The sequence below is a fragment of the Dioscorea cayenensis genome, chromosome 7, assembly GCF_009730915.1.
Source record: "Dioscorea cayenensis subsp. rotundata cultivar TDr96_F1 chromosome 7, TDr96_F1_v2_PseudoChromosome.rev07_lg8_w22 25.fasta, whole genome shotgun sequence".
NCBI classification, from domain to species: domain Eukaryota; kingdom Viridiplantae; phylum Streptophyta; class Magnoliopsida; order Dioscoreales; family Dioscoreaceae; genus Dioscorea; species Dioscorea cayenensis.
The window spans coordinates 7,391,266-7,418,872 of record NC_052477.1 but is presented as its reverse complement, the minus strand read 5'-3'; the positions used below and the strand labels follow the sequence as shown (position 1 = coordinate 7,418,872).

At 34.7% G+C, this 27,607-nt stretch overlaps 1 protein-coding gene and 1 non-coding gene across 3 annotated transcripts; both read left to right on the top strand.

The window, feature by feature from the left end:
- Positions 1–8,273: 8,273 nt before the first annotated feature.
- Positions 8,274–8,385, top strand: LOC120266231. Its single transcript, XR_005538072.1, has one exon. It is a non-coding gene; the product is annotated as a small nucleolar RNA R71 (small nucleolar RNA).
- A 14,514-nt stretch (positions 8,386–22,899) lies between these two features.
- On the top strand, positions 22,900–27,557 carry LOC120264911 (isoamylase 2, chloroplastic). Of its 2 annotated transcripts, none has more exons than XM_039272801.1 (2): positions 22,900–22,988; positions 24,638–27,557. In XM_039272801.1, exon 2 carries the CDS (start codon positions 24,743–24,745, stop codon positions 27,416–27,418), a length of 2,676 nt encoding a protein of 891 aa, XP_039128735.1. In that variant the 5' UTR covers positions 22,900–22,988; positions 24,638–24,742; the 3' UTR covers positions 27,419–27,557. The 2 variants fall into 2 exon arrangements, with proteins under 2 accessions (XP_039128735.1, XP_039128737.1); XM_039272803.1 differs by lacking the exon at positions 22,900–22,988 and adding an exon at positions 23,003–23,113.
- Positions 27,558–27,607: the final 50 nt, after the last annotated feature.

Here is a 27,607-nt window from a genome sequence, read left to right as displayed (position 1 = left end):
TTTTTTTTAGGAATGTATAGCTTGTGACCCTTACAAAGCTTGGTGAGCAAATTAGTCTCATCTTTCATGTGTGATCATATTAATGTGATCGATGAAAGTTCATATGAAGATTTTTGTGGTGCTCATTTGTGTATAAAAAAGGGAAAGACAAAGGAAGAAACAAAAAATTTAAAAACAAATGAATGATGAGTAGGGATGGGCACGGGGATGGGCGGGGACGGGGAGTATCTCCCCACTCACTCCCCCATTTCGGGCGGGGATTCCCCGTCCCTGCCCCAGTTGGGGAATCGGGAAGGAGGAAGCCCCCACTCCCCGCACCACGGGGATCCCCGCTCCTGCCACCAAACACAATTTTTTTTTAAAAAAAATCCACTAATCTAATGTTTGAATTCATGAACTTAGAATCTTATATACCAATTAAGACCCATCTTTATTAATAACAAACATGATATTATATTATGTATTTTTTAATTTTTATTTTAACACATTTCTTACAAAAATCCAATAATCTAAAGAAAAAAAATCCATAGAATTAGGTATTAATTGAGACTAATCATTATTAATAACAAACATTGTATTATATTATATATATATATATATATATTTTATTTCAACAAATATATTATTATATATATATATATAATATTTCGGGGCGGGGACTTCACAGGGCGGGGAGATCACTCCCCGCCCCCACCCAACTACGGTGACCGAGGAATTTTATTCCCTCCACCCCCGTGAGGGCATTTTTGTAATTTACACAGGAACTCCTCTAGGAAAATTTTATGCTTGAAGCCTACCTCGAGGTCTTAACACTCTTGGGGTTTCAAGAAATTTTTATTAAATTTCTTGAAACCTACCTTGAGGTCTTGACACTTTTCACTACAAATATTTTACAGTGTTACAATGGACAAATCCATTTCAATTCCGTTGCAATTAAACATTTTGTAACGACTTTGCAACAGATTAATGTCGTTGCTATGTTGCTCATAGCAAATTTTTGCGATGCGAACTAATCCGTTGCAAAACTTTGGTAACGGATTAGCATTAGATCCATTGTAAAAATATTATAAATTGGCAATGGAAGTGGAAGGGACTTGCAACCATTCTATTGTGAAGTTTGTTACAATTGGATTGCAAATTTGCAAGGGATTTGCAACAGATATTTTGATCCAAGACAAGTCCATTGTAAATGTGTTGCAAATTTGCAATTGTTTTGCAACGGAGTTGCCAATTTTGTGTCAATTCCATTGCAAAGCGGTTGCAAATTTGCAACAACTTTTCAATGGATGCATAACAAGTCCCTTACAAATAGGTTGCAAAATTTGCAACATATTTGCAATGGATCCATAACAAGTTCCTTGCAAATCGAGTGCAAATTTATAATAAATTTGTAATAGATCCATAACAAGTCTTTTGCAAATTGGTTGCAAATTTGCAACACTATTTTTTGGCCAATAATAAATCCAATACAAATTCATTAATACCCTGTTATTATGTGCCTCTATGAATTCTAACATGAACATCTTAATAAAATATAGCACACAAAAATTCTAATATATTTAACAAAATATAACATAGTAATAAAAAGTAGTAATAGTAACATGCACAAAACAAAAGAAAACATACAGTAGTAATGTGCACAAAGACAAGTAAGAAGTATATATAGTATTAGTAACATCCACAAAGCCAAATGAGAATACTCATGCTATAACAATAGGTCGTCATCATCATCATCATCATCATCCTTGTCCTGATCCTCCTCATCCTCATAGTTGTGATGTTTGGCCTGGCCCAGACTGCATCATCATTTGCATACGCTTCCACTCATGACGCATATGTCTCATCATGTTCTTGTTTTGTTGCATCAAACTTTGGTTTTTCTCTTCCAAGTCTATCATTTTCTTTTTCATGCCCTTCATCTCAGACACAATCTCTGGAGGAATCGTAGATGCTGAAGATGGTGAGGGAGCTGATGTAGCACCACTACAAAATGACTCTTGATACAAGCTTGATGTGTGAGAACCAAGACCGTAAACTCTCCTCTTTTTTTCTCCATCAGAAGCCTCCAAGTACATAGCATCCATATCAAGTGGTGAAAGTTGTGAACAATTTGATAATGTCTGAGAAGCAGTCTCAACCATCTTCTGCATAGCATCCTGTAATTAATTATAATAACATTAATTACAATATGTATGAAATAATCTATAAATCAAATATGAGATAGATTTTGAAAATTACATAAATTGCCTGTGCTCGTGAATCAACACCTATGCCTTCTTTATTCACATGAGTCTTGCAGAAGATATCAAATGCAGTAAGTGTTCTTAGAAGTGTCTTACTCTAATAAAACAAAAGCATAAGAAATTTATATCAAGTTTACTTAATAAGGACAATGTAAAAACTTTAAAATTAAACCATGAAATGTTCTTGAATGTTGAAAGGAAAAAACTCAAATAAATTTTAAAATATTTACCAAGTCTATAGCATGCTCAACAAATGACTTCGAGCCTCCTAAATACCTACCAATTCCACCCCCGTTGCCTTCTGTCTGAGAACGCCGATTAATGGAGTCTTTCTTGGACTTCTGCTTGAACTCTTCTTTGTTCCAATACTCCAACCATTTGTTCAAAATTTCATCTTCAACCCAAATAGGCTTCTTACCAGTCTTCTCGTAAGACTTGTGCCACCTACATAAATTCCGACTATAATGGCCTCGACAGACTTTTTCACAAACTGCTTTGATAACATCTTCTTCTATGGGCCATTAATAATATTTTTGCAAAAATCAAAACAAGAAAAATTAAAAATTATTTCATTCATACAAAAACCAATAAGAACTATAAATAAATTAATGCAACAAACATAATATTACAATTACTAAAATTTCACTACATAAATTAAAACATAATTGTACCTTAAACTCTCTCCAATAAAAATCATGTGTGTGCTTATCAATTTTGGATCATGTGTATCCTTCTTTGTACTGCCTCTCCTTCATTTTCTCAGTAATAAATTTAGAAATGACATGACTGTGCGGCACAAACCTAAATACATAATACAATAAATGTTAATGAAGATTTGTATAATTTTAAAATACAAAAAACATGCATGTAATTTTTTTATTTTTTATTTTTTATTTTCTGAGAAAAGATTCTTTTACTAGTCTGACACATAAATATGAACTCGGCGTGAAGAGCCACCGTTACCTATAGAAGCACCTTCAATAGGAGCAAAAATAGTTGAAGGGGATGTTGTTGTAGTAGGTGCAATAGTAACTGGAGTAGTACTTGTAGGAGGAGGCACAGAAGCTGTAGTAGGAACAATACTAGATGGCATAAACATAGGAGCAGGAGTGGTAGCATGAGCAGGAGTAGTAGGGGGAGCAGTGCCGTTTTGTATAGTAGTAGCTGAAGATGATGTAGATGCCCCTGTGGACTCAGCCTGAGATGTAGGCATACTTCTTCCCTGACGATTTGACGAATGATTTCTCCCAGCCATATCTATAAACAAATATAAACTCAACACTAACAATACAAATTCAAAATATATAACAGACAAGAATTCGCAATAATGAAAAAAACTTAAACAAATACATCCTACTTGTAGTTCTTGCAATGTGAAATGAAAAAACTAGTTTAACATTACATTATTTTTTAGTATTCATCTTCATCATGAAAAGCATCTACTTCGTCTTCCGCTTCTTCATCTTCATCATCTTCCTCACTCACTTCTCCTTCTTGACTTACATCTTCTTCACTATCCATACCATCAATTTCAATGAATGCACCGTCGGAAGAATTTAGAGATACTTCTTCCTCATGATTTTCAATTTCATGCACTTGTACTTCATCTTCTTCAAAAGCATTACAAATTGATGACGCATGTGATCCAGCTACCTCCATAATAGATCTGGCCTTAATTGCACAAACCACCAACCAATCATTACAAGATCTTCTTAATGAAGGATATGGTGAGTAAAAAACTTACGCAGCTTGAGTTGCAAGAATAAATGGTTCATATTTGTTAAATGCTTTATTCTTATGAACATCAATGAGCTTATATTGTGGGTGAATCCTGGTACCAATTCGTAGTGTCGGATCAAACCAAGTGCATTTAAACAATATGACCTCTTTCATTGGCCATCCTTCATACTCCAATTTCACCACCTCAATCAACTTCCCAAAATATTCGAGCTCACTAGCACATAAATTGGATCCCTTAATGCACACTCCACTATTCATTGTGCTCTTAGAAGATCCACGGTTTTTTATATGAAATTTGTAGCCATTTACACAATAACCATTGTATGTTTTAACCTTATGCATTGGTTGGGCGGCAAGGCATTTTAACCATTCTTTCATGATCCCTGAACTAGGGTGGTGTGCCTGTGTATTGTATAAAAAAAATGTAAATAGCAAGTTATTAATAGACAATACAAATTTGATATGCTTTCGATATGATTAGGTTGGAGCACTCACATAATTATCAAACCATAAAGCAAATTCTGTTTCCAACAAAAGGTCAATTTCATGATCTTGAATATTAGCTTGATTTGTCCTTACCCATTCTTCATATACTCTGAATTGAAGAAAATAAATTAGATCATATATGTGAATTATTATGATCAATTGAAAATGAAATAGTGCAATATAATATTATCACTTACTTGATGTATGGTTGAACTTCATCACAGTTTAATAAAACATATGTTCAAGCAGCATGATATTCCTTTTCATCTAAACGTCGTGTTCTTTCAGGACCCAAATGCCTACCACATGGTTTAAAAATTGAAAGCATTCCAGGATATGCTTGCATATCAAAATTAATATTGTCATCATTCTTTCCCACTTTTTGATGCCTTGTGTGAATATGTGACTCGAAGTAATGTGCACAAAATGATGATATTTCTTCGACAAGGTATGCATTACATATTGATCCTTCAACATGAGCTTTGTTTTTCACGTTATTCTTCAATCTACACAAATACCTGTATTTTATCTTGCTTAAAATTATATATTACTAGAATTAAATATTTTTAAATTTAATAGGACTTCCAAAAAAAATCATATTTATACCTTTCAAAGGGATACATCCATCTATATTGTATCGGTCCAGCAATTCGTGCTTCATATGCTAAGTGAACTAGGAGATGTTCCATGCAATCAAAGAAGCTTGGAGGAAATATTCTCTCAAGCTTACACAAAATAATGTGGGTGGAAAGTGGAGGGTGGACATTGGGATCGGGAGCAGAAAGCTGAAAAATTTGGAGGGAAAACTGTTTCTGCACTCTTCCAGTCTGTGTACGATCCACACCTGTGTTCCCTGACACACTCCGGTTGTGTTTCATACCAGGTGAACTAGACGAATCTGCACTGACTGCTGGTAGTCTGATCTGTACATTTGAACATCAAATGAGCTGAAAAGAGCTCTGGAACAACTCTGAACCTGCAGAAAACACCTGAACTTTAATCAACTAACATAATTGAAAATTTGTAACACAACCATAAAAAATTAAAATTAAAAATAAATAAAACAAAGACTGAAAATAAAAAGAAAAACAGGAGCCCGTTTAAGGTCACGAGCACGACCCCTTTTTATTCATTTATTCAGTGATGGGAGGGGTTTGGGAGAGCATAAGTTCTCCCTTCCTCAATGAGTTCTCCAACAATATAATGCTTCAGTCTTTGCCCATTAACCTTGAAAGTGCCTGTTGTTTCACTGTGAACTTCAACATCGCCAAATGGGAATACCTTAGTCACTCTAAAAGGTCCTGCCCATCTTGATCTTAATTTCCCCGGAAAAATCTTGAGTTGTGAATTAAAAAGCAGGACCAAATCCCCTTCTCGAAATTCTTTGTGAAACATCTGCTTGTCATGCCACAGTTTGGTTCTTTCCTTGTACATCTTATTTAACTTCCTATAGTCAATGCACATCCTCCAGCCTGTGACCGTTCTAGTTGGGATTAATTCATCACTTTCATTTTTCACAACGGTCATGCCTCCTTTTTTAGGCACTACTTGCACAGGGCTGACCCACTCACTATCGGAAATTGGGTAAATCACACCGGCATCAAGCAATTTGAGTACTTCTTTCCTAACAACTTCCTTCATATTAGGGTTTAATCTTCTTTGGTGCTCAACGGAAGGTTTGTAATCAGATTCAAGTAAAATCTTGTGCATACAAACTGAAGGTTGTATTCCTTTCAAATCATCAATTGTGTACCCTATGGCTTTTTGGTGTGATCTAAGCTCGTTGAGAAGTTTTTCAGATTCTGTCTTGCTTAGATCAACATTAATAATCACAGGGTATGAGGAATTGGGTCCAAGGAATTCATACCTGAGAGTGGATGGGAGAGGTTTTAGTTCTACCTTTGGAGCTTTGCAGTTTCCTGGGTTGTGTACTATGGAAACTGGTTCCAGAGTTTCAATTCTGGCCTATTTTTGCTGCAGAACTTTCTTGGACTGTTGTAGTTGTGCACAATTCCCACTCTCACTGTCTTCATCATCTTCCAGCTCATCATGCACCAAACACAGCTGGAGGGAATCTTTGGAAATGTGTTTTTGCAACTCATCTTTGATAGCTCGTTCAAGTAGATCAACCCTACAACAAGAGCTTTCAACAAAAGAGTGTTTAACAGAGTTAGCCAAATCAAATTCCACCTTTTCTTCACCAACAGTTAAAGAAAGCTTGCCATTTTTAACATCAATAAGTGCCCCTACAGTTGCCAAGAAAGGCCTTCCAAGAATGATTGGAATTTGAGTGTCTTCTTCCATTTCTAATACCACAAAATCAGCAGGTACAAAGAACTTACCGACCTTGATTGGGATGTCTTCAAGAATACCTATTGGATGTTTGACAGATCGATCCGCGAGTTGCAAGGAAATTGTTGTCGGCTTCAACTCTCCCATGTCTAGTTTCTTGCACACCGACAAAGGCATCAAGCTTACACTTGCACCTAGATCACATAGAGCCTTCTCAAAGCTTGCTGCCCCAATTTCGCATGGAATCGAGAAGCTGCCCGGATCCTTCAGTTTTGGAGGCAATTTGTTTTGAATTAAGGCACTGCACTCCTCTGTTAATGCCACTGTTTCATACTCCTCCAATCTTCTTCTCTTAGACAAAATATCCTTCAAAACTTCGCCTATGATGGCATTTGTTGCAAAGCTTCTGTGAAAGGAACGTTGATGTATAACTTCTTAAGAACTTCTAAAAACTTTCCAAATTGCTTGTCCAACTTGGCCTTGGCTAGTCTTTGTGGAAATGGCACTGGTGGCACGTAAGGTTTTGGGGGTGTGTATCTTGGTGCCTCATCAACTATCTCTGCATCTCCACTATTTTCTTCAACCATTTGCTGTTGTGTATCATTTTTTTCAGCTGGATTCACCCCAATGTTTTCATTTTCAGCTTGTTTTGACTTGGGATCTTCCAATTGTTTTCCACTCCTTAGAGTTATAGCTTTGCAATGCTCACTTGGATTAATTTCTGGTTTTCCTGGAAACATCCCTGGGGGTCTGGATGAAGAACTAGCTTGTTGAGCAATCTGATTTTCCAGTATTTTGTTGTGGGTAGCCAAGGAATCAACTTTAGAAGTAAGCTGCCGAATTGCTTCATTCATGACTTGACCTTGTTGCTTGAACTCTTCATTTTGCTTAGCTTGTGTTGCAACAAAGTTCTCTAGCAAAGCCTCCAAATTTGATTTCTGCACAGGATGTGGATTGGAAATTCTCTGCTGGAATCCTAGTGGCTGTCTAGGAACATTAGAGCTGAAATTTTGCTCAAAATGAGGTTGATTGTTCTTGTAAGAAAAATTAGGATGATTTCGCCAACCAGGGTTGTAAGTGTTAGAGAATGGATCATTGACAGGTCTCTGACTGAAGTTGTTTAGATAATTCATTTGCTCCATGGATGGTTCTGAAGATGGGGCCGCGATCAACTGATAGTTTGTAGCTAAAAGTCCTATAGAACCACAGATTTCACATGTGACATTGGCGATAGTTGGAGCATTTGCATTCAGTTTGTCAAATTTTTGAGTTAGAGCATCCACCTTGGCTGCAATTAGGTTTAAGGCCTCCACCTCATGTCTTCCTGCAGGTTTTGGAGTTGTGTTTCTTTCACTTTCCCATTGGCAGTGGTTGAGAGCAATGTCTTCAATCAAATTATAAGCGTCATCCACTTTTTTGTTCATCAAAGCTCCTCCTGATGCAGCATCAACTGAAATGCGAGAGTTATAGTTTAATCCACTGTAGAATGTTTGAACAACTAGCCATTTCTCCAAGCTATGGTGTGGGCATAGTCTCATAAGCTCCTTGAATCTGTCCCAAGCCTCATACAACGATTCACCATCCTTTTGATAAAAACTAGTGATTTGGTTCCGCAACTGAGCTGTTTTGCTTGACGGAAAATACTTGGAAAGAAAAACTTGGAGCAATTGATCCCATGTTTTGATAGAACCTTCAGGTAATGAGTGTAACCAAGCTCGAGCCTTGTCTCGTAATGAGAAAGGAAAAAGTCTGAGTCTAACTGCATCTTGTGGGACTCCATTGAGCTTAACAATGTCGCAGTACTCAAGGAAAACAGAGAGATGCAGGTGTGGATCTTCTACTGGTGATCCCTCCAAACTGATTCTGCTGAATTAATGACATAAGTGCTGGCTGTAACTAAAAATGGTTTGCTTCAATAGGTGGTCTTGCAATGCTGGATTGCAATCCTTGGGCACTCGGGGCTGCAAAATCCCTCAAAGTTTTACTGTTATCTTCCATGTTTGATGCTTGTGAGGACTCTTTAAGCTTAGCTTTCCTTTGATATTGAAGCCGGAAATCTCTCTCAAATTCTTGATCTGGTTCTAATAGACTTCCAAGACTTCGATTTCTTTGCATAGAATGAGAATTGACCTGCAAAGAGAACAAGTTAAGTGAATTGGACTAAATGGGGAAAACAGAGAATAAAATGGCCTAGTCTAACCAGGTTGCAAATCAATTAATATCACACTATGATCCCCGGCAACGGCGCCAAGAACTTGTTGCACAACCGCAAGCGCACGGTTTTGCCAAGTAGTAAATAAGTATCGATCCCACGAGGACCAAGTATGATTACCAACCTATTGCAACAAAGGGTTATCTAAACAATTAAAAAGGTAGGGATTGGAAATGACAAGAATCAGGAAATAAAACACAATCAAGGCCGAGAGGAACACAGGGCTGTGGAGTACGCTTCATGTTAAAATAGACTTAGGTTTGGGAACTCACCACAAGGTTTAACATAAATGATGTGTTGGATCTAGACTAGATTTGGGTAGATCTCTTGAAAGGCATTAATCCTAAGCTACTTGTCACTCTCTTTCAAGAGATAACAAGTTGGGCTTGATCAAGGCTACCTCCTACTTTCGTGGTAGATGAACCCTTCTCAAAACCTGAATAAATACAGTGATTAAGTAATAAACCCTCAAGAACTACCTTTCAGCAGGTTCAGGGTGATTAATGAGGTTCCAAGACCCAAGTTATTCTTTCAGTTAACCTAGATCTCTAAGATAGCAAGCAATGCTTTCACAATCACAAGCTGTGTACACAAATCAGAAATCAACTCAAGAAATCTACCATTAAACATAAGAGATCCATACATAAAGTATCAACACATCACACACATAGCACCTTGGGCTAATACCAAACCTAAGTAAAGTTTCACACACACATCATCTCAGTCACAAAGACAACTAGAAAGAATATATGTTTCACAAAAAAGCAGCACAACAAGGCTGAAAAACTCCCTATGATGTCTACAGGAGTGTGTTCTCTAATCTTCAGCTCTCTTTTCCTCCTTCAGCCTCCTTCCAGTCTTCAGATCTTCTTTTCTACCTTTCTAGCCGCCAACCCTTTTCCTCCTGACCCTCTCTCCCTTTTCCCTAAAGCCCATTTGGTCCTTTTTATAGCCAAAAGATAAAAGCTGGGCCCCAGTCACTTTACATACCGCAGGTACTTCTCGCAGTCCACAAGCAAGTTGTGTATCTCTACAGTCTCCAGGGTTCAATTCCTGCTTCCTACAATTAAAACAACTAGAAGGAGTAGTTTGTACAAAAAGAAGGGGAAATAATCATAAAGACTAGGAAAAATGCATGAATACTATCTAAATGCATGATGTTAGTAATGCGATTTGTATGTGCAACAAGCTTCATATATGATCTTTGTGCTGATATAGCAGTAGATCTAATGAGTTTAGTTAGTGATCTGAATGCAATAATGTATAATTGTGCTCTTATTGGTTAAGTGAAATAATTAAATAAGAATTCAATTGGTCCATCTCTTGTATTTGGTAGATTTGATGTTGTAGGGAGGGTTGAAAATTTTCATGGATGTTTATATGTTACAATAATTAATTTGTTGATATTTAGATTTGATTATCTTGATTTAAGTTTTTCTAATTATTATATATGGCATTTCTATTTCTTTAGATTTGATGAAAATAAAAGATGACATTTTTTTAGTTATTTATAATTGATTTTATGTAAAACAAAATTTAATTAGATTTGTTTTAACCTCTAATATTTTCAGTTGAAGGTTGAAATTAATTAAGAGGGAACAACACATTAGAGTCAAGATGGGAGTTTCAAGTAAATCAAGCCTAGAGGTATTCATCTTTGATCTAATCTTCTTCCTTTCTCAAGTAAATCTATTTAGAGCTTTGGTTTTGCTAAATCAAACCTTCATTACATCCTGAAATAGTGCAAGCACTAATTTGTGGAGGAGATTGGTGTCAAAATCTTCATAGGGTAAAGAAGAAAAAAAAAGTGAGTTCATTGCTATTTTTTGCGTCAATTTGATTTTGTTTTTGAATGACTATGATTATTAGTTTGCTTTAATGTGATATGTTTCGCATTTTATTACTTTTTAATGTTGATATAATTGATTTTTCTTTTTATTCTTTCATTTTTCCCTTGTTTAAGTATGATTTTTTAAACTATTTCTCGTTTATCTTGTTCATATAAGAAAGAGAAGAAGCAAGTTGAGATTACGCTTGAAATTCCTTGAAGTTGAAGTCTTAAATGGTATAAAACATTACCTTTTCATGTTAATAGCTTTTAAGTTTATTTATCTATGCCTTATTATTTTTTTATCATTAATTATCAAACTTTTTTGTTCTCTAATTATTTATTTGTATTGGTTTGATGAAAGACATGGGGGCAAACTCTCACTCCAAGTAAATTTGTTCATTAGATTGTGAGAACATATATGTTAATGTGTTTACAATGGTATTCTTTTTCATTATGGAGTCATGGACTATTTGAAATTTAGCAATATGATGTATTGCCAATTTTCCACTTGCAAGTGGTGACAAGGATGAATTGTAAAACCAGATAATTTTATTGTTCTAAGTATTCTATTTGGTTAAGTAGAATGATGTTATCTTTGTTATCCTCACAAAAAAATTAAATTTAGGCGTGTTGATGTAATGTTATTATAATATTTGTATTTATTATTGTTGTGGATTTATGATATATGAATATCATGTTTTGAGGATGAAAATGAATGAATATCAGGTTTTATGGTTATTGTATGTTCTGTTTAGAAATAGAATGTTATAATCTTTGTATATTTATAATGATTTAAATTTAGGTGTATTGATGTAATGTTATTAAAAAAATTTCATTATTATGATTATTATTATGATTTTGTGATAGAGCAATATCATGTTTTGTGGATGAAAATGAAGGAATATCATGTTTCATGGATGAAAATAGGTGTTATTTAGTTGATGAAATTCAAGAAAAAAACTTTGAACCCAAGCTCGAGTACAAAAATAAAATCGAGTGTATTGGACTTAATCAAGCTCAACCGAGCGAGCTCGAGTAGCTCAATTTATGTATCGAGTCGAGCTTAAGTTTTAAAAACAAAACTAGATCAAGTTCGAGCTGAGTTTCGAGCACCGAATTTTCAATCAAGCTCAAGCTCGAGCACCTTATTACTCGGCCCAAACTCAATCGATTACACCCTTGGACACACCAATAAGCTCCACTTTCAAGGGCAAGAAGGGTAAAAGATGACGAAGACGTGCTAAGGCAGAGGAAGAAATCATGTGAAATGTTGAGCATCAGTTAGAACGAATTGCAAATGCCTTAGTGGCGGACAAGAGTCAATTTATTGGTAAGCAGTTGATTGACGAGATCATGACTTTGAGTGAGCACTATACTAAAAATAATTATGGAAGAGATATGATTATTTGTTTCAAAATCTTCCTCTAGATATTGAGTTTAAAAACGAAACTCATTCCCTTCAAGCCTTTGGATAGATAATTTTCTTGATCAACTGAGAGATGGTCGTCAAGCATGAGTTGTTGAAGCATTGTTATGTGCTATTATGTATTTGTGTCATATTGTATTTTGTTTTGTTGAACTTATTATGATGTCACATTTGAACCAATGTTGTATTTTCAAGGATGTTGTATTTTGGATAAATGCTGAATGGCTTATTTAGATATTATGATTGTGAATGCCAAATATTGTATTATAGATGTCATATTTTGGAGGACAAATGTTGTAATGAGTTGAATGAATGTTGATGCAATATTTTATAACATGTTGATTCAAGGAAATATTGCAAGTTATGTAATAATAACATCATTAAACATATAGTTATTTATGTTTTACGTAATTTAATATTGTATTTAAAAGATACCAATTGCTATTTAATTTTTATTAATAAAACTAATTTTTAAGGCATAAAATTACATATTTTTAAATTGAATGCATGACCATGAACTTAATTAATCTTTTTTAAAATTAGTATTAATGGTAGATAATGAAAGTTGAATTAATTAATTAATTTTTAAATATAAAGTTAGAGCATATTACATAATTAAAGTATTTTATTATTAATAATATTAAATAACTAGTATTAATAATAAATAATGGGGTAATCTCACCATTCCTCCTACATGATAACTATACTCCTCAATTTATATCAAACCAAATAAAGAAAAAGTAAATACAATATTTTCAATTACTACAAACCATACAGCAGTGATGTTAATTGAATTATAATATTATCACTCATAGCAGATCAAAAAGTCCTTTAGTATTTTTAAATTAAAGAGATATTCCTTACATTCTTAAAGTCAACTCATATATATTTTTAATAAATTAAACGATTTACTTAGTGTTATGACCCATGGCATTCATACTTCGTTTTAATTCGGAGATACCTATAATTTATATGTGCTTTTTATGTGATTTAATTAATATTAGGGCTTACTTCCCATAAGGGTCGTCAATCGACAAATTTGAAAGAAAACATAAATTTAAAAAATAAATCATGGTTTATCCTGAAGTCATATCCAGTGCTTTCTCTAAGCACTAAACTTACAATTAGTTTGATGATTTAATATGATTAAAATTATTATGTCTAAAAAAAACTCTTTATATACATATTAGGTTGATTAGAAGAGCATCTAATAATTTCTCTATGAGATAATTTCTATGGGTATCCACCTCTCATATTTTCAGTCGATGATTAAAAAAAAAACAAGAATTTTAATTAATTAAAGAAAATTGAAGTGCCTAACATACAGTAAGTTTGAGTGGGAGATATGATGACATATCTCCATCTTTATTTTCTCATGTCCTTTAGGGAAGAATGTATGCAAACAAAACACTTTAAAATGATTGAAACCTAAAAGAAAAAGAGATGGATGTGTGACATAAACCTAACTCAAATTGTTTTGTGTTGCAAAAAGTAAACATGCAAAATGCCTTTCTAAAAAAAAAATAAAAAAAATAAAAAATAAATAAATGTTATAGCTTTAAAAAATTATGCAAAGTTATTAAAATATGATTTAAAAAACACAGGCAAAGACACACGTACGAATTCTTCAAATATAATTAAAATTTTTTTAAACTAAAGATATTATGCATTTTTATGACATGGAACAATTTTTAACTAAATTAATGATTTTATCACCGCCAAAAGAGTTAACATCATTAATGTTTTTTTTAGTGAAAAAAATTATATAATTTAAAAATAAAAATTCATTGTTGCTATTTTTGACAAATCTAGGAAAACCGCAAAGTTATTTTTTTTTAATCAAAACTTCCCTGAATTAATGATTTTATCACTACCAAAAGAGTTAACATCATTAATGTTTTTTTAGTGGAAAAAACTATATAAATTAAAAATAAAAATTCATTGTTCCTATTTTGACAAATCTAGAAAACCGCAAAGTTGTTTTTTTTAATCAAAACTTTCCTATTTTATTTATAGGGTGATGACCTAGTATAAAATTGAGGAAGTGGCACTCAGGGCATTTTGTATAAGGCTTGAATATTCCTTTATAAATATATATTCCCATAATTATAAATTTTCGGGAATGATAAACTTAAAAATACTTTATTCTCTCGTTTGGTTTATAAAAATATTTCTAAGAATATGTTACTAATACTATAGAACATTCCATTCCCTTGTTTTAGACGCAAGATTTCCGAGAATATAAATGATTTTCTGAAATAACCCCAAACAAAAAAATTACTAAAAAAAACATAAATCAACTCAAATAGCTTCTCCCAATTTACAATGATTAAATACTATATAATTAATTAAACAATGTTCTTATTACAAATAATGACATAATTTGAACACAAAAATATAAACATGGAGGTTTGAACAAGAAAATAATCAAAAATATAAAACATAAGTCTAGTGTTGTGGAATTAAAAAAAAAACAATATTGTTATAAAAAGAAATTAAAAAACTGCAATGAATTTTCCTTGCGGCTTCGGATGTATAAAGAGAGCAAAGAAGTTTTTTTTAGAATTTTATGGCAATAAATAAATAAATTTGTTGAAAGAAAAAAAAATTCTAGGCGTTTTGATAATTTTATTTAAGTTTATTCATATGCCATGGGAATAATTTATACTCAACTCCCTATGAATATAGAAAGCCATTAGATATGTGAATAATGTGTCACACCCACCCCTTCTACCGAGGTAAATGTGGCACCCATCAGTTAAAAATTCCTTTTTAACTGGAAACCTGACACCTCTCAGAAACCAAATCAGACTTACAAATTACAATTTACAACTTTACACCAACTGCAGGATTCAAATACAGAAATACAACAAATATAATAACTCAAATTTGTGGGTACAACCGCTACAAGATCACGATACCAACAAATATAAAGAAAAGTATGGGACCCATCGTAGTCTTGGACTTAACCCCGACTAGCTCTAAACTTGAGCAGGCAATCTAGGGTCTTGCTCCTGCGATTCTGACAGACATTCGAGTTGGTCGGTAGTGGCTTAATAATTTCAAATACTCAAATACAGATATATAAAAGTATATAAATACCAACTTTTTTTCAAATAATTTTCCAACTTTTCCAAAAATACCGAATTCTAGCAAAAATACATTTTTTTAAAGAACTTTTGAAACATAAATTCATCACAAATCAATATCAAATCAATTTTCTAAGAAAATCCAAATTGTTGTGAGAGATCGCCTCCTAAGAGCGGACAGTGGGCTTCGCCCCTCATCACAACCCAAAATAACAAGTAATATAAAAAAATCCATTCTCAATTCCACGACTGGAAAAACTCTCCCCCACTTAGCCGCCGTCGACTAGGGTTTGGGAGCCGCCAAGGTCTTCATAACCTTGACGTTGGCCCACCGGTCCGTGTGGTGACTCGGGATCCCGATGTATCATCCAATCGAGGGCTCTACGCTCCCACCGATCCGGACAAATCAACACTCGAGTCCACCACGCCACCTCTAAAGGGTCGGCCCGTGGGGACCCACTATGCGATGAGTCGGGCCTTAGCCCGCGTCACCATCCAAAACCAACATGTAAATGTAGCAATAATACAATCTGTATAAATCACATCACATGGTCCTTATCCGGGACAAGCATTCACATCACGAAAAATAAACATCATTTCCACAAAGCCAATGTCAAAAAGTATAACAATGAATAAAACCGAGTAAAATCCGGATCCATGATACCATTCCTATTCCGGGGAATGAAAACCAATTCCACAAATATTGTCGGTAAAAACATTTTTAAAACGCTCACATGATTTCACAAATCATTCCAAATCAAAAGCATATATAACCATCAAAAAAATAAATACATGAATTGAATAATTAAATCACATATACATGTATTTTTCACTATTCACAAATATGTATAATTATACTAAAGCCCGATGTATCAATACGATTGTCGGGAACATCAACGGCAAGTAAATATACATATATTTTTAACCTTATACGCAAATTAAACATGATAAAATGAAATACTTAAATAATTATTTTCCAAAAATACTAGTTATTAAACAATTATTTCAAAAATAATAATAATTAATCAATTAAATAATAGCCACTACCAACTCACTCGGTGTCCTTGGGTTCCTTGCTAGACACTGGAACTCCTTCCCAAGACCCGAACAACACCTAATGAGAATAATAATATAAAAAAATAAATATCACATTTAAACCCAAAAATAAAAATACAATAAACAACAATAGACTCTCTATTGGGCCCACTCACTCCAATCGGTTAAAACCCGACCTTGCATTATCCAAAGCTGGGCTTTCAATTGCACTTAAACCAACTCAATTTAGACTAAACACAGTTAAACCAATCTGAACCAATCTCAATTCCATTGAACCAAGCTCAATTGCACTGAACCAAGCTTAATTGCACTGAACCAAACTCAATCAAACTGAACCAGCTTGAACCAACTCAATTCTTATTCAAAATCCATTGAACCAACTTGGTTCAGCCCAAAACCCTTAGCCCAAATCAACTGAACCCAAACCCAAACCATCTCAACTTGATTTGATCAAGCCCAACTTAACCAAATCAATTCAACTCAACCAAATCAATTTCAACTTGGTTTGATCCAACCAAATCAATTTGGTTAAACCCAACAAATCAATTCAACCATCTTCATTAACACCTTAATCATCATCATCATCAACTTAATTAACTAAACCAAATTTTTAATCTCGGTCTACGATGAATTGCTACGATGAATTCGTAAGAACCCTCATCTCCATTTCAAGCGATTTTCAACTCGAATACTGAGGTTTTTCAAAACAATTTCATACACTCATCATCTACGATAATTAAACATGCTTTTTCAACCCAAATAAATCATTTTTTTCTTCATCAAATCCACCAAATACATACACACATACATTCAAGTATACCAATAAATAAATCATCACAATACTTACCAAACAATACTTCATCCTATTCTCCCTCCATCAAGCACAAAGCTCCATCACTCCCATTTTTAACTCACGGTTTCTATGTAGCAGGGAAAAGAATGAGAAGGAGATGAAGAAGATGAACACTCAAGAGTCTAGATTTTTTTCTCCCAATGAAGTTTTCAGCCAAAAATTTACATTTAGTCCCTCAAAACTTAACTTCTTACAAGTCAGTCCCTGCAAAACTCACAAATGGTCCCTGAATTATGAAATAGTATTCTCAAAAGGTCCTTGGAAACTATCAAATGGTCCCTGAAGTATAACACAATATTTCAAAAAAGGTCCCTACCGCCTTACCTTTCAGTCCTTGGTTTCAGAAATATTTTATATCAATCCTTTTTCTATTACTCTTTAACCCAAAAATCTTTTTAAAAAAACTTTTTACACTTAAGTCCTTGTTCATCCACTTGGGGTTTCTCAACAAGATTACTCGTAGAAAAATTCTACTCTGAATCTGTAGTAATACTCCCGAATATATTTTTCCAACGAGATATGTAAAGGTTCGGGGTATTACAATCCTTCCCCCTTAAGAAAATTTCGTCCTCGAAATTTCCTTAGCATGTATAAATATGATATCACTGAAGTTCACTTGTTCCAAATCGTTCTCTTGTTCCAAATGCATTCGACGATGAATTAACAATCTCGTGTCGGGATGTCCAAGTATCTGCTGATGATCAAAGTGAAGTTGATTCCTCTTATACGGTGTTATACACGGTATACAACACTCTTCTGATGTGTTACTCTGGCTTCCTCACTTCCAAAACTCATACAGATAAAAATAATCTTGTATTTTTTTCCACAATCCGAGTGAAAAAGCAACTTCTTATTCCCAAGTAGAAATACATCATCTCGGAGATACACGGGTGAGAATACAAACATCTCAAGCACACAAACGATAATAAAAAAGCAGTTATTCTACTATTCACAAGTCCTCATACGTCTACTGAACCTCATCCTTGTCTACGGTTTCTGCGGTTCAACCTTTCCCGGTTCCATTGCTCAACTGCTGCACCATAGTTAAGGGACTGCATAGGGCATCATCATATCGCGATTGCAAACTCCTCAGGAACTCCATACCTCCTTCTCAATTCGGCGTATGACTCTCGTCCCAGGTGAAAAGCGTTCCATGTAGATATTCCTCGACTCGAAGCAACTATAGAGCTAAAAATCTCAGTATTCATGGTTACCACATAACGAGCTTGTGGGGACATAAACATCGATCATTGCTTGTTCTTGGTTACCGGTGCGATAATAGAACTAGAAGATCTTTGAGGCGACAAGAGTAGAGCTAGAGGGTACTTGAGCGGCAATATGGGTTTCCATCTCTTCTTCCCTCATTCGTTCCTCCTCTCTCCTTCTCTGTTCCTCCACTTCTCTTCTCTGTTCTTCTTCCTCTCTTTCCTGCTCTTCCAGGAAATATCTCTCTACTCTTTCTCTATTATACCTTGGAGGAGGTCCTCGTCTCGATCGTCTCAAACGCCTTGGTTCCATTACTCAAAAAAATCCTTAAGACACTCAAAAATTCCAGCGATGAAAAAAATGCAAGTCCGATCTTCTCCTCTATTTAAACACAATTAAACCACACTCAGAGGAGTTGGCTATAATTCATCCAAAGTCCAACAAATCAAGCTCGAATCGATGTCAGCATCGTGACACACCTTTTAAGAGTCAGCGAAAGATGATAAAGAAGGCCGATTACTCACGGGCTAATCTCCATATTCTTAAGCAGGGTATGTCCAAAGCATCTTTCGAATCACAATGCAAATCAGCGTGTGTCGATCAACAAAGAGAATGCCAAATACCCTTCTTTGGCAACTTTTTAGTTAACTTATTTTTAGATAAAACCAATTCCAATAAATATCTCGACCCGTGATCGGGATCGCGATGTCTGCTTTCGACTTCTCGCCTCAAATGTCAAAAACCTACTATCAACCTTATTCCCGATATGCAACTTAGGTTTTTAACCCAGATTGGAGACTCCTAATACTTCTATTGGGCCCTTAACTGCATCTAATCCCTACTAAACCTCTAAGTCTAGACATGACTTCTAAACTTAGGCTCAGATCACAACCCGTGATCTCTACCAACCGAGGATATCTCAACCTCATGACTCGATACCAAAAGATGTCACACCCACCCCTTCTACGAGGGTAAATGTGGCACCCATCGGGTTAAAAATTCCTTTTTAGCTGGAAACCCGACACCTCTCGAAAACCAAATCGGACTTACAAATTACGATTTACAACTTTACACCAACTGCAGGGATTCAAATACGTAAATACAACAAATATAATAACTCAAATTTGTGGAGTACAACCGCTACTGAGATCACGATACCAACAAATATAAAGAAAAGTATGGGACCCATGCGGTCTTGGACTTAACCCCGACTAGCTCTAAACTTGAGCAGGCGATCTAGGGTCTTGCTCCTGCGATTCTGACGACATTCGGGTTGGTCGGTGAGTGGCTTAATAATTTCAAATACTCAAATACGATGATATATAAAGTATATAAATACCAACTTTTTTTCAAATAATTTTCCAACTTTTCCAAAAATACCGAATTCTAGCAAAAATACATTTTTTTAAAGAACTTTTGAAACATAAATTCATCACAAATCGATATCAAATCAATTTTTCTAAGAAAATCCAAATTGTTGTGAGAGCTGCCTCCTAAGAGCGGCAATGGGCTTCGCCCCTCATCACAGACCCAAAAATAACAAGTAATATAAAAAAATCCATTCTCAATTCCACGACTGGAAAAACTCTCCCCCACTTAGCGCCGTCGCGACTAGGGTTGGGGAGCCGCCAAGGTCTTCATAACCTTGAGCGTTGGCCCACCGGTCCCGTGTGGTGACTCGGGATCCCGATGTATCATCCAATCGGGGCTCTACGCTCCCACCGATCCGGACAAATCAACACTCGGGTCCACCACGCCACCTCTAAAGGTCGGCCCGTGGGGACCCACTATCTGCGATAGTCGGGCCTTGGCCGCCGTCACCATCGAACCAACATGTAAATGTAGCGATAATACAATCAGATAAATCACATCACATGGTCCTTATCCGGGACAAGCATTCACATCACGAAAATAAACATCATTTCCACAAAGCGATGTCAAAAGTATAACAATCGATAAAACCCGAGTAAAAATCCGGATCCATGATACCATTCCTATTCCGGGAATGAAAACCAATTCCACAAATATTGTCGGTAAAAACATTTTTAAAACGCTCACATGATTTCACAAATCATTCCAAATCAAAAGCATATATAACCATCAAAAAAATAAATACATGAATTGAATAATTAAATCACATATACATGTATTTTCACTATTCACAAATATGTATAATTATACTGAAACCCGATGTATCAATACGATTGTCGGGGAACATCAACGGCAAGTAAATATACATATATTTTAACCTTATACGTAAATTAAACATGATAAAAATGAAATACTTAAATAATTATTTTCCAAAATACTAGTTATTAAACAATTATTTCAAAATAATAATAATTAATCAATTAAATAATAGCCCACTACCAACTCACCCTGGTGTCCTTGGGTTCCTTCTAGACTCGGAACTCCCTTCCCAAGACCCGAATAACACCCTATAAGAATAATAATATAAAAAAATAAATATCACATTTAAACCCAAAAAATAAAAATACAATAAACAACAATAGACTCCTATTGGGCCCACTCACTCCAATCGGTTAAAAACCCGACCTTGCATTATCCAGCTGGCTTTCAATTGCACTTAAACCAACTCAATTTAGACTAAACACAGTTAAACCAATCTGAACCAATCTCAATTCCATTGAACCAAGTCTCAATTGCACTGAACCAAGCTTAATTGCACTGAACCAAACTCAATCAAACTGAACCAGCTGAACCAACTCAATTCTTATTCAAAAATCCATTGAACCAACTTGGTTCAGCCCAAAAACCCTTAGCCCAAATCAACTGAACCCAAACCCAAAACTATCTCAACTTGATTTTGATCAAGCCCAACTTAACCAAATCAATTCAACTCAACCAAATCAATTTCAACTTGGTTTGATCCAACCAAATCAATTTGGTTAAACCCAACAAATCAATTCAACCATCTTCATTAACACCTTAATCATCATCATCATCAACTTAATTAACTAAACCAAATTTTAATCTCGGTGCTACAGATGAATTGCTATCGATAATTCGTAGACCCTCATCTCCATTTCAAGCGATTTTCAACTCGAATACTGAGGTTTTTCCAAAACAATTTCATACACTCATCATCTACAATAATTAAACATGCTTTTTCAACCCAAATAAATCATTTTTCTTCATCAAATCCACCAAATACATACACACATACATTCAAGTATACCAATAAATAAATCATCACAATCTTTACCAAACAATACTTCATCCTATTCTCCCTCCATCATGCAAATAGCTCCATCACTCCCATTTTTAACTCACGGTTTCATCGTAGCGAGGAAAGAATGAGAAGGAGATGAAGAAGATGAACACTCAAGAGTCTAGATTTTTTTCTCCCAATGAAGTTTTTCAGCCAAAAATTTACATTTAGTCCCTCAAAACTTAACTTCTTACAAGTCAGTCCCTGCAAAAACTCACAAATGGTCCCTGAATTATGAAATAGTATTCTCAAAAGGTCCTTGGAAACTATCAAATGGTCCCTGAAGTATAACACAATATTTCAAAAAGGTCCCTACCGCCTTACCTTTCAGTCCTTGGTTTCCAGAAATATTTTATATCAATCCTTTTTTTCTATTACTCTTTAACCCAAAATCTTTTAAAAAACTTTTTACACTTAAGTCGCGTTTACATCTCACTGGGGTTTTCTCAACAAGATTACTACGTAGAAAATTCTATCTGAATCTGTAGTAATACCCTGAATATATTTTCCAACAGATATGTAAAGGTTCAGGGTATTACATAATGTATTTCTTGGAATAAATGATTTCTAAGAATAACTTCATTATTTTCATAATAAAAATAAGAATAGTACATTCTCTCACTTATATTCCAGAAAATCTTAAATTAATCCTCGTACCAAACACTCTTTTATTACACATTTAAACCATTTTCATAATACAAGAGTTAGTTGAGGACTCTTGGGTTGTCACGTTTATAAAAAGAAAAAAAACATTTGAAATGATAAATTTTATACTGAGATAATATTATTTGTAACTTATAACAATTTAACTTATTAATAAATGATAAAAAAGAAAAATGCATGCAGAGAGAAAAATTGGGTTATTATGTAAACTTGAACAATATTTTTTTTGAAGTTAAAAAGACAAGACTAATAAAATTATAATAATGAATTTTTAGCTAAAATCTTTCTTAATAATAATTATTTTTTATATATTCTGAAATATCTTTTATAGAATAATAAAATAATTCATTAAGTAAACAACATTTTTACATGTGGAATAAACAGCCAAAACACTCCAAACTAAAGCGGAAGACGATGAGTTCAGATTTCCACGGAATGTGTAGACCAGATCAGATATTTTGAAACCAAATCACGAGAAAAAAGTCTGTAAAGTGCTGATCACGAGGCAAAATAGTAGTAGAAGGAAGCAAAATAGAAGATCCCAAGGCGATACATACTTCCCAACGCAAAGAAACAAAAATCTCTTCAATGTTGTTCCCTTAGCAAGCTTTGTTTCTTTTCACAGAGAAAGAGAGATTGCCAAAGAGCTACAGTAGCAGGTATTTGCTCTTTGATTTTACCTTTTTTTTGTTCCTCTACTTGAGTGGTGGTGGTGGTGGTGGTTTTTGCGAGCGGAGATGGAGTTGCTGGTTCTTCTTTGGGGCCAAAATGGAACTACATATTTGTGTGTTTGTATAACATTTTAATTTGTTTGATGTTTGTATTTTGATTTATCTTATTCATTGTTCTTGTGTTGCTTGCTTATCAGAATATGTGGGGAAGAAGATTGTTCATCAATTCTTTAGGATTTTCTTAGAATTTTACTCTATAGTATCTAAAGCTGATGTCTTCCTTTAGTTTTGGTTCAGATATGAGTTTGTTATCTGAATATATATATATATATATATATATATATATATATATATGTTACTGGTTCTTCTTAGGGGCCACAATGACACACTGCATATTTATATGTTTGTATGATTTCTTGCTTTGTAAGAATTTTCTTTTATTTTGCTTTATCTCATTCATTGTTCTTAGTTTCTTGCTTGTCAAAATAGCTAGGGAAGAAGAAAATCTTTGGTTGCAATATTTAGATTTAGAATGTTTATGATTTCTATGTGAAATTGTTAGAATTTGATTTTGCAATATCTAAAAGTTGATGACTTTAGAGATATGAGTTAGCTATCTGATAATATTTTTAAGATTTTTTTATTGTGAAGGCGGTGTTGCCTGTTCTTCTTAGCGGCCACAATGGCACTGCCTATTTATATGTTTGTATAACTTCTTGATTTGTTATATGTTTTTTGTTTTGCTTCTATCTCATTCGTTGTTCTTAGTTTACTTGCTTAACAAAATATCTAGGGAGGAAGAAAATCTTTGCTTGCTTTTGGTTGCAATAAGGGCTAATTATCTGATAATTTTGATTTTAATTTTTAGTGTGGTGGTGGTGTTGCTGATTCTTTTCGGGGGGCCACAGTGACACTAGCTATTTATATGTTCACAAAACCTTTTCGATTTATTAGATGCTTTTATTTTGTTTTATATTATGTTCTTGAATCTTGATTTACTTGATTGTCAAAATGTCAAGGGAAAAAAAATTCTGATTCCAATGTTGAGATCTTAGAGTGCTATGAATTCTTTAAGAAATTTCAAAACTTGACTTTGTAGTATCTAGATGAATTTCTTTACTTTTGATCCAGATTTGTGTTAATTATCTGATAAATCATTTTCTAAGTTTGAGTATGAAAATGAGGTTGCCGGTTCTTCTAACTGGCCATAATAACACAGCCTATGTACGTGTTTGTATAATTTCTTGATTATTATTAGATGGATTTATATTTTTCATGGTTTACTTGCTTATCAAAATCTAAAGGGAAAAAATCTTTGCTTTTGACCTTTTGATTGATCATGTTTATAAATTCTTTAGCAAATGTCAGAATTTCAGTCTATAGTACTTAAAGTTGATCACTTTCTTTACTTTTGATTCAGTAATGAGTCAGTTATTAGCTAAATTTATTTTTGATGTATTATTTTGTCTTACTGTTCTTGTTTGACCTGCTGATCACAATATCATGACAGAAATGTCTTTGCTTTCATGGAAAGCTTATAATTCCAATTTATAGTTCTAAAATTGATCATTCTATTTTCTTTCGGTTCAGATGCTTGTTATTTATCTCATAATTTTGCTATTGTTTTCCTTCAATAGAAGCACTTGAACTCAAGAGATGTAAATCAAATTTTCACCTGGGATAGTTACCGTCGCCAATTTTAGCACCCAAGGATTCAGTTGTGCTTGTTTGTTTGAGTATAGATGGATATATTTTCCCTGCCAATTTCACCATGGTATTTTGGCTTAGTGAACAAGGGAACTAGAAAAATGCCTTTGCTAATGCATGCAGAGCAGCAAGTTTTTCCGCACAGGCGACATATTTTTGGTGCGAAATTGAAAAATAATGCAACAGTCATTTGTAAAGGCATTCAAAATTTCAAAACTTCTGCTGCACCTACGAAATCTATTGATCAGTTGGAGCAAGTCACCAGCATCAGTGATACTGATGAAGAACTAGGCAAAGTAGCATCTTATTTGTTTAGGACTGAAGTTGGAGGCCTGGTGAAGGTGTTGGTTGGAGCGGGAAGCATCAAATATTCAGTAATTGTTGAAGTTTCGTCCTTGCCGAATTTTACTTCTGATCATAAACTGGTGATGTGTTGGGGAATATTTAGATCTGATTCTGCATGTTTCCTTGTTCCAGATCATGAAAGTTTAGCTTCAGAAACAACCAAATTGAGGGATGAATCTCGTTTGGATTCTTTCAGAACACCTTTATCACAAAATTCCTCTGGAATATATACAGCGAAATTGGAATTTGATTCTGCACAAATTCCTTTTTATATCACATTTTCACTGGTTTCTTCTTCTGTAGCTGCTGCCACCGAGTCTGAGATACGAACACATCAAAAAACAAGCTTTTGTGTGCCTGTTGGTATAGGTCGAGGACATCCTTTGCCGTTGGGTGTTTCTTTTTCTGATGATAACTTGATGAACTTCTCTCTGTTCTCGAGGAATGGCGAAGGAGTTGTTTTGTGCTTATATGATGGGACTACAAATCAGCCAGCATTAGAGATTGAGTTGGATCCTTATGTTAATCGGACTGGTGATATATGGCACATTTCCATGGAACAAACTGGAAAATATGTCAAGTATGGTTATCGATGCAAGGGATCAGTTATATGGGAGATTGGAAGCAGATTTCACACTCGTCATGTGCTTCTGGATCCATATGCTAAGAAAATTGGAAAAATTTCTTTTAATGAAAGCCAATCTGTATCATCGGTAAAATATCTTGGTTGTCTCGATGATGACCCTGCCTTTGATTGGAATGGCGATGTTCATCCTATGCTGCCAATACAAAAAATGGCAGTTTATCGGCTAAATATTTGCAATTTTACTGAGGACAAATCTAGCGGGTTGTCGAAGAATGTGGCTGGCACTTTTTCGGGAGTCATTCATAAACTGCAGCATATTAAATCTCTCGGTTTCAATGCAATCTTATTCGAGCCAATTTTTTCCTTTGATGAGCAAAAGGGCCCCTATTATCCATTTCATTTTTTTTCAGTGATGAACTCCTGTGGAAGAGAAGGTAACCTTGAATTAGCGAATAATTCTGTGAAAAAGATGATTAAAACTCTTCATGAAAACGGCATGGAGGTTCTGTTGGAGGTTGTTTTCTCTCATACTAGCGAGGGTGGAGATGCAGCTTGTCAGACAACATCTTTTCGAGGAATTGATAACTCGTCATACTACATTGTTGAAGGGGATATAGGATCAGGGATCAATAATGCATTGAAATGCAATAGTCCTGTTGTCCAACAGATGATCCTCGACAGCCTCCGGCATTGGGTGACTGATTTTCATGTCGATGGTTTTTGTTTCATCAATGCGGCACATTTACTTCGTGGTGTGAATGGAAAATATTTATCTCGGCCACCACTAGTTGAAGCTATCGCATTTGACCCATTACTTTCAAAGACGAAAATCATTGCAGATTGTTGGTCTCCGCTTGATTTGTCATTCATGAAAATTGATTTCCCTCACTGGAAAAGGTGGGCTGAAATGAACAGAAATTTTTGTGTGGATGTTAGAAATTTTGTAAGGGGTCAAGGTAGTCTTAGTGATCTTGCTACCCGACTCTGTGGCAGCGGTGATGTCTTCTCCGACTCCCGGGGCCCTGCATTTTCTTTCAATTTCATTGCAAGGAACTCCGGACTTCCACTGGTTGATTTGGTTAGCTTCAGTGCTGATGATCTTGCTTTGGAATTGAGTTGGAATTGTGGTGTAGAAGGCCCAACCAACAACAGTTTAATCCTTGGAACACGGCTAAAACAGATAAGAAACTTCTTATTCATACTATTTGTTTCTCTGGGTGTTCCAGTTCTCAACATGGGGGATGAGTTTGGCTACTCTGCCGATGGTTTGACATTACATGGTGACAGAAAACCATTGAATTGGAGCTACCTTAAGACAGGGTTTGGTTCTCAAATTATGCAGTTTATCGCCTTCCTAAATTCACTCAGAACCAGAAGAAGTGATTTGTTTCAGAAAAAAGACTTTCTAAATGCTGAAAACATCAAATGGCACGGAAGTAATGACTCTCCGCCGAAATGGGATGACCCATCATGCAAATTTCTTGCAATGACTTTGAAAGCGGAAAAGCATGAGACGACACCGAGTTCTAGTAACAACGATATATTTGTGTCTTTCAATACTAGCAATCATCGAGACATTGTTGTCCTACCCGAGGTTTCGGAAGGAACTATTTGGCGTCGGTTAGTCGATACTGCACTTCCTTTCCCGGGGTTCTTTTCAGATATTTCTGATTCTGATCCTCTTGAGATTGCTGGATTATCTGAGTACAGAATGGGATCTCATAGTTGTGCTTTATTTGAAGCAAGAGACAAGATTGCATTGATAGTTAATGATACATAAATTTCTCATAAGGTTATCTTGACCATGTATGTATAGAGCAGTTCATACTGAGATGATCTCAGAGAACTCGAGTGAATTATCTTAATGAGTTGTTACCAAACAATTGGTCAAATTTGATGATAAATTATCTATCTGCTCATGTAATTCTTTGCATATTTAAAATAGGATTGATATATATATATATAGTCA

Excerpts from the sequence above, each read along its gene's own strand:
- LOC120264911 (XM_039272801.1), top strand. The coding sequence starts at position 24,743 with ATGGATATATTTTCCCTGCCAATTTCACCATGGTATTTTGGCTTAGTG.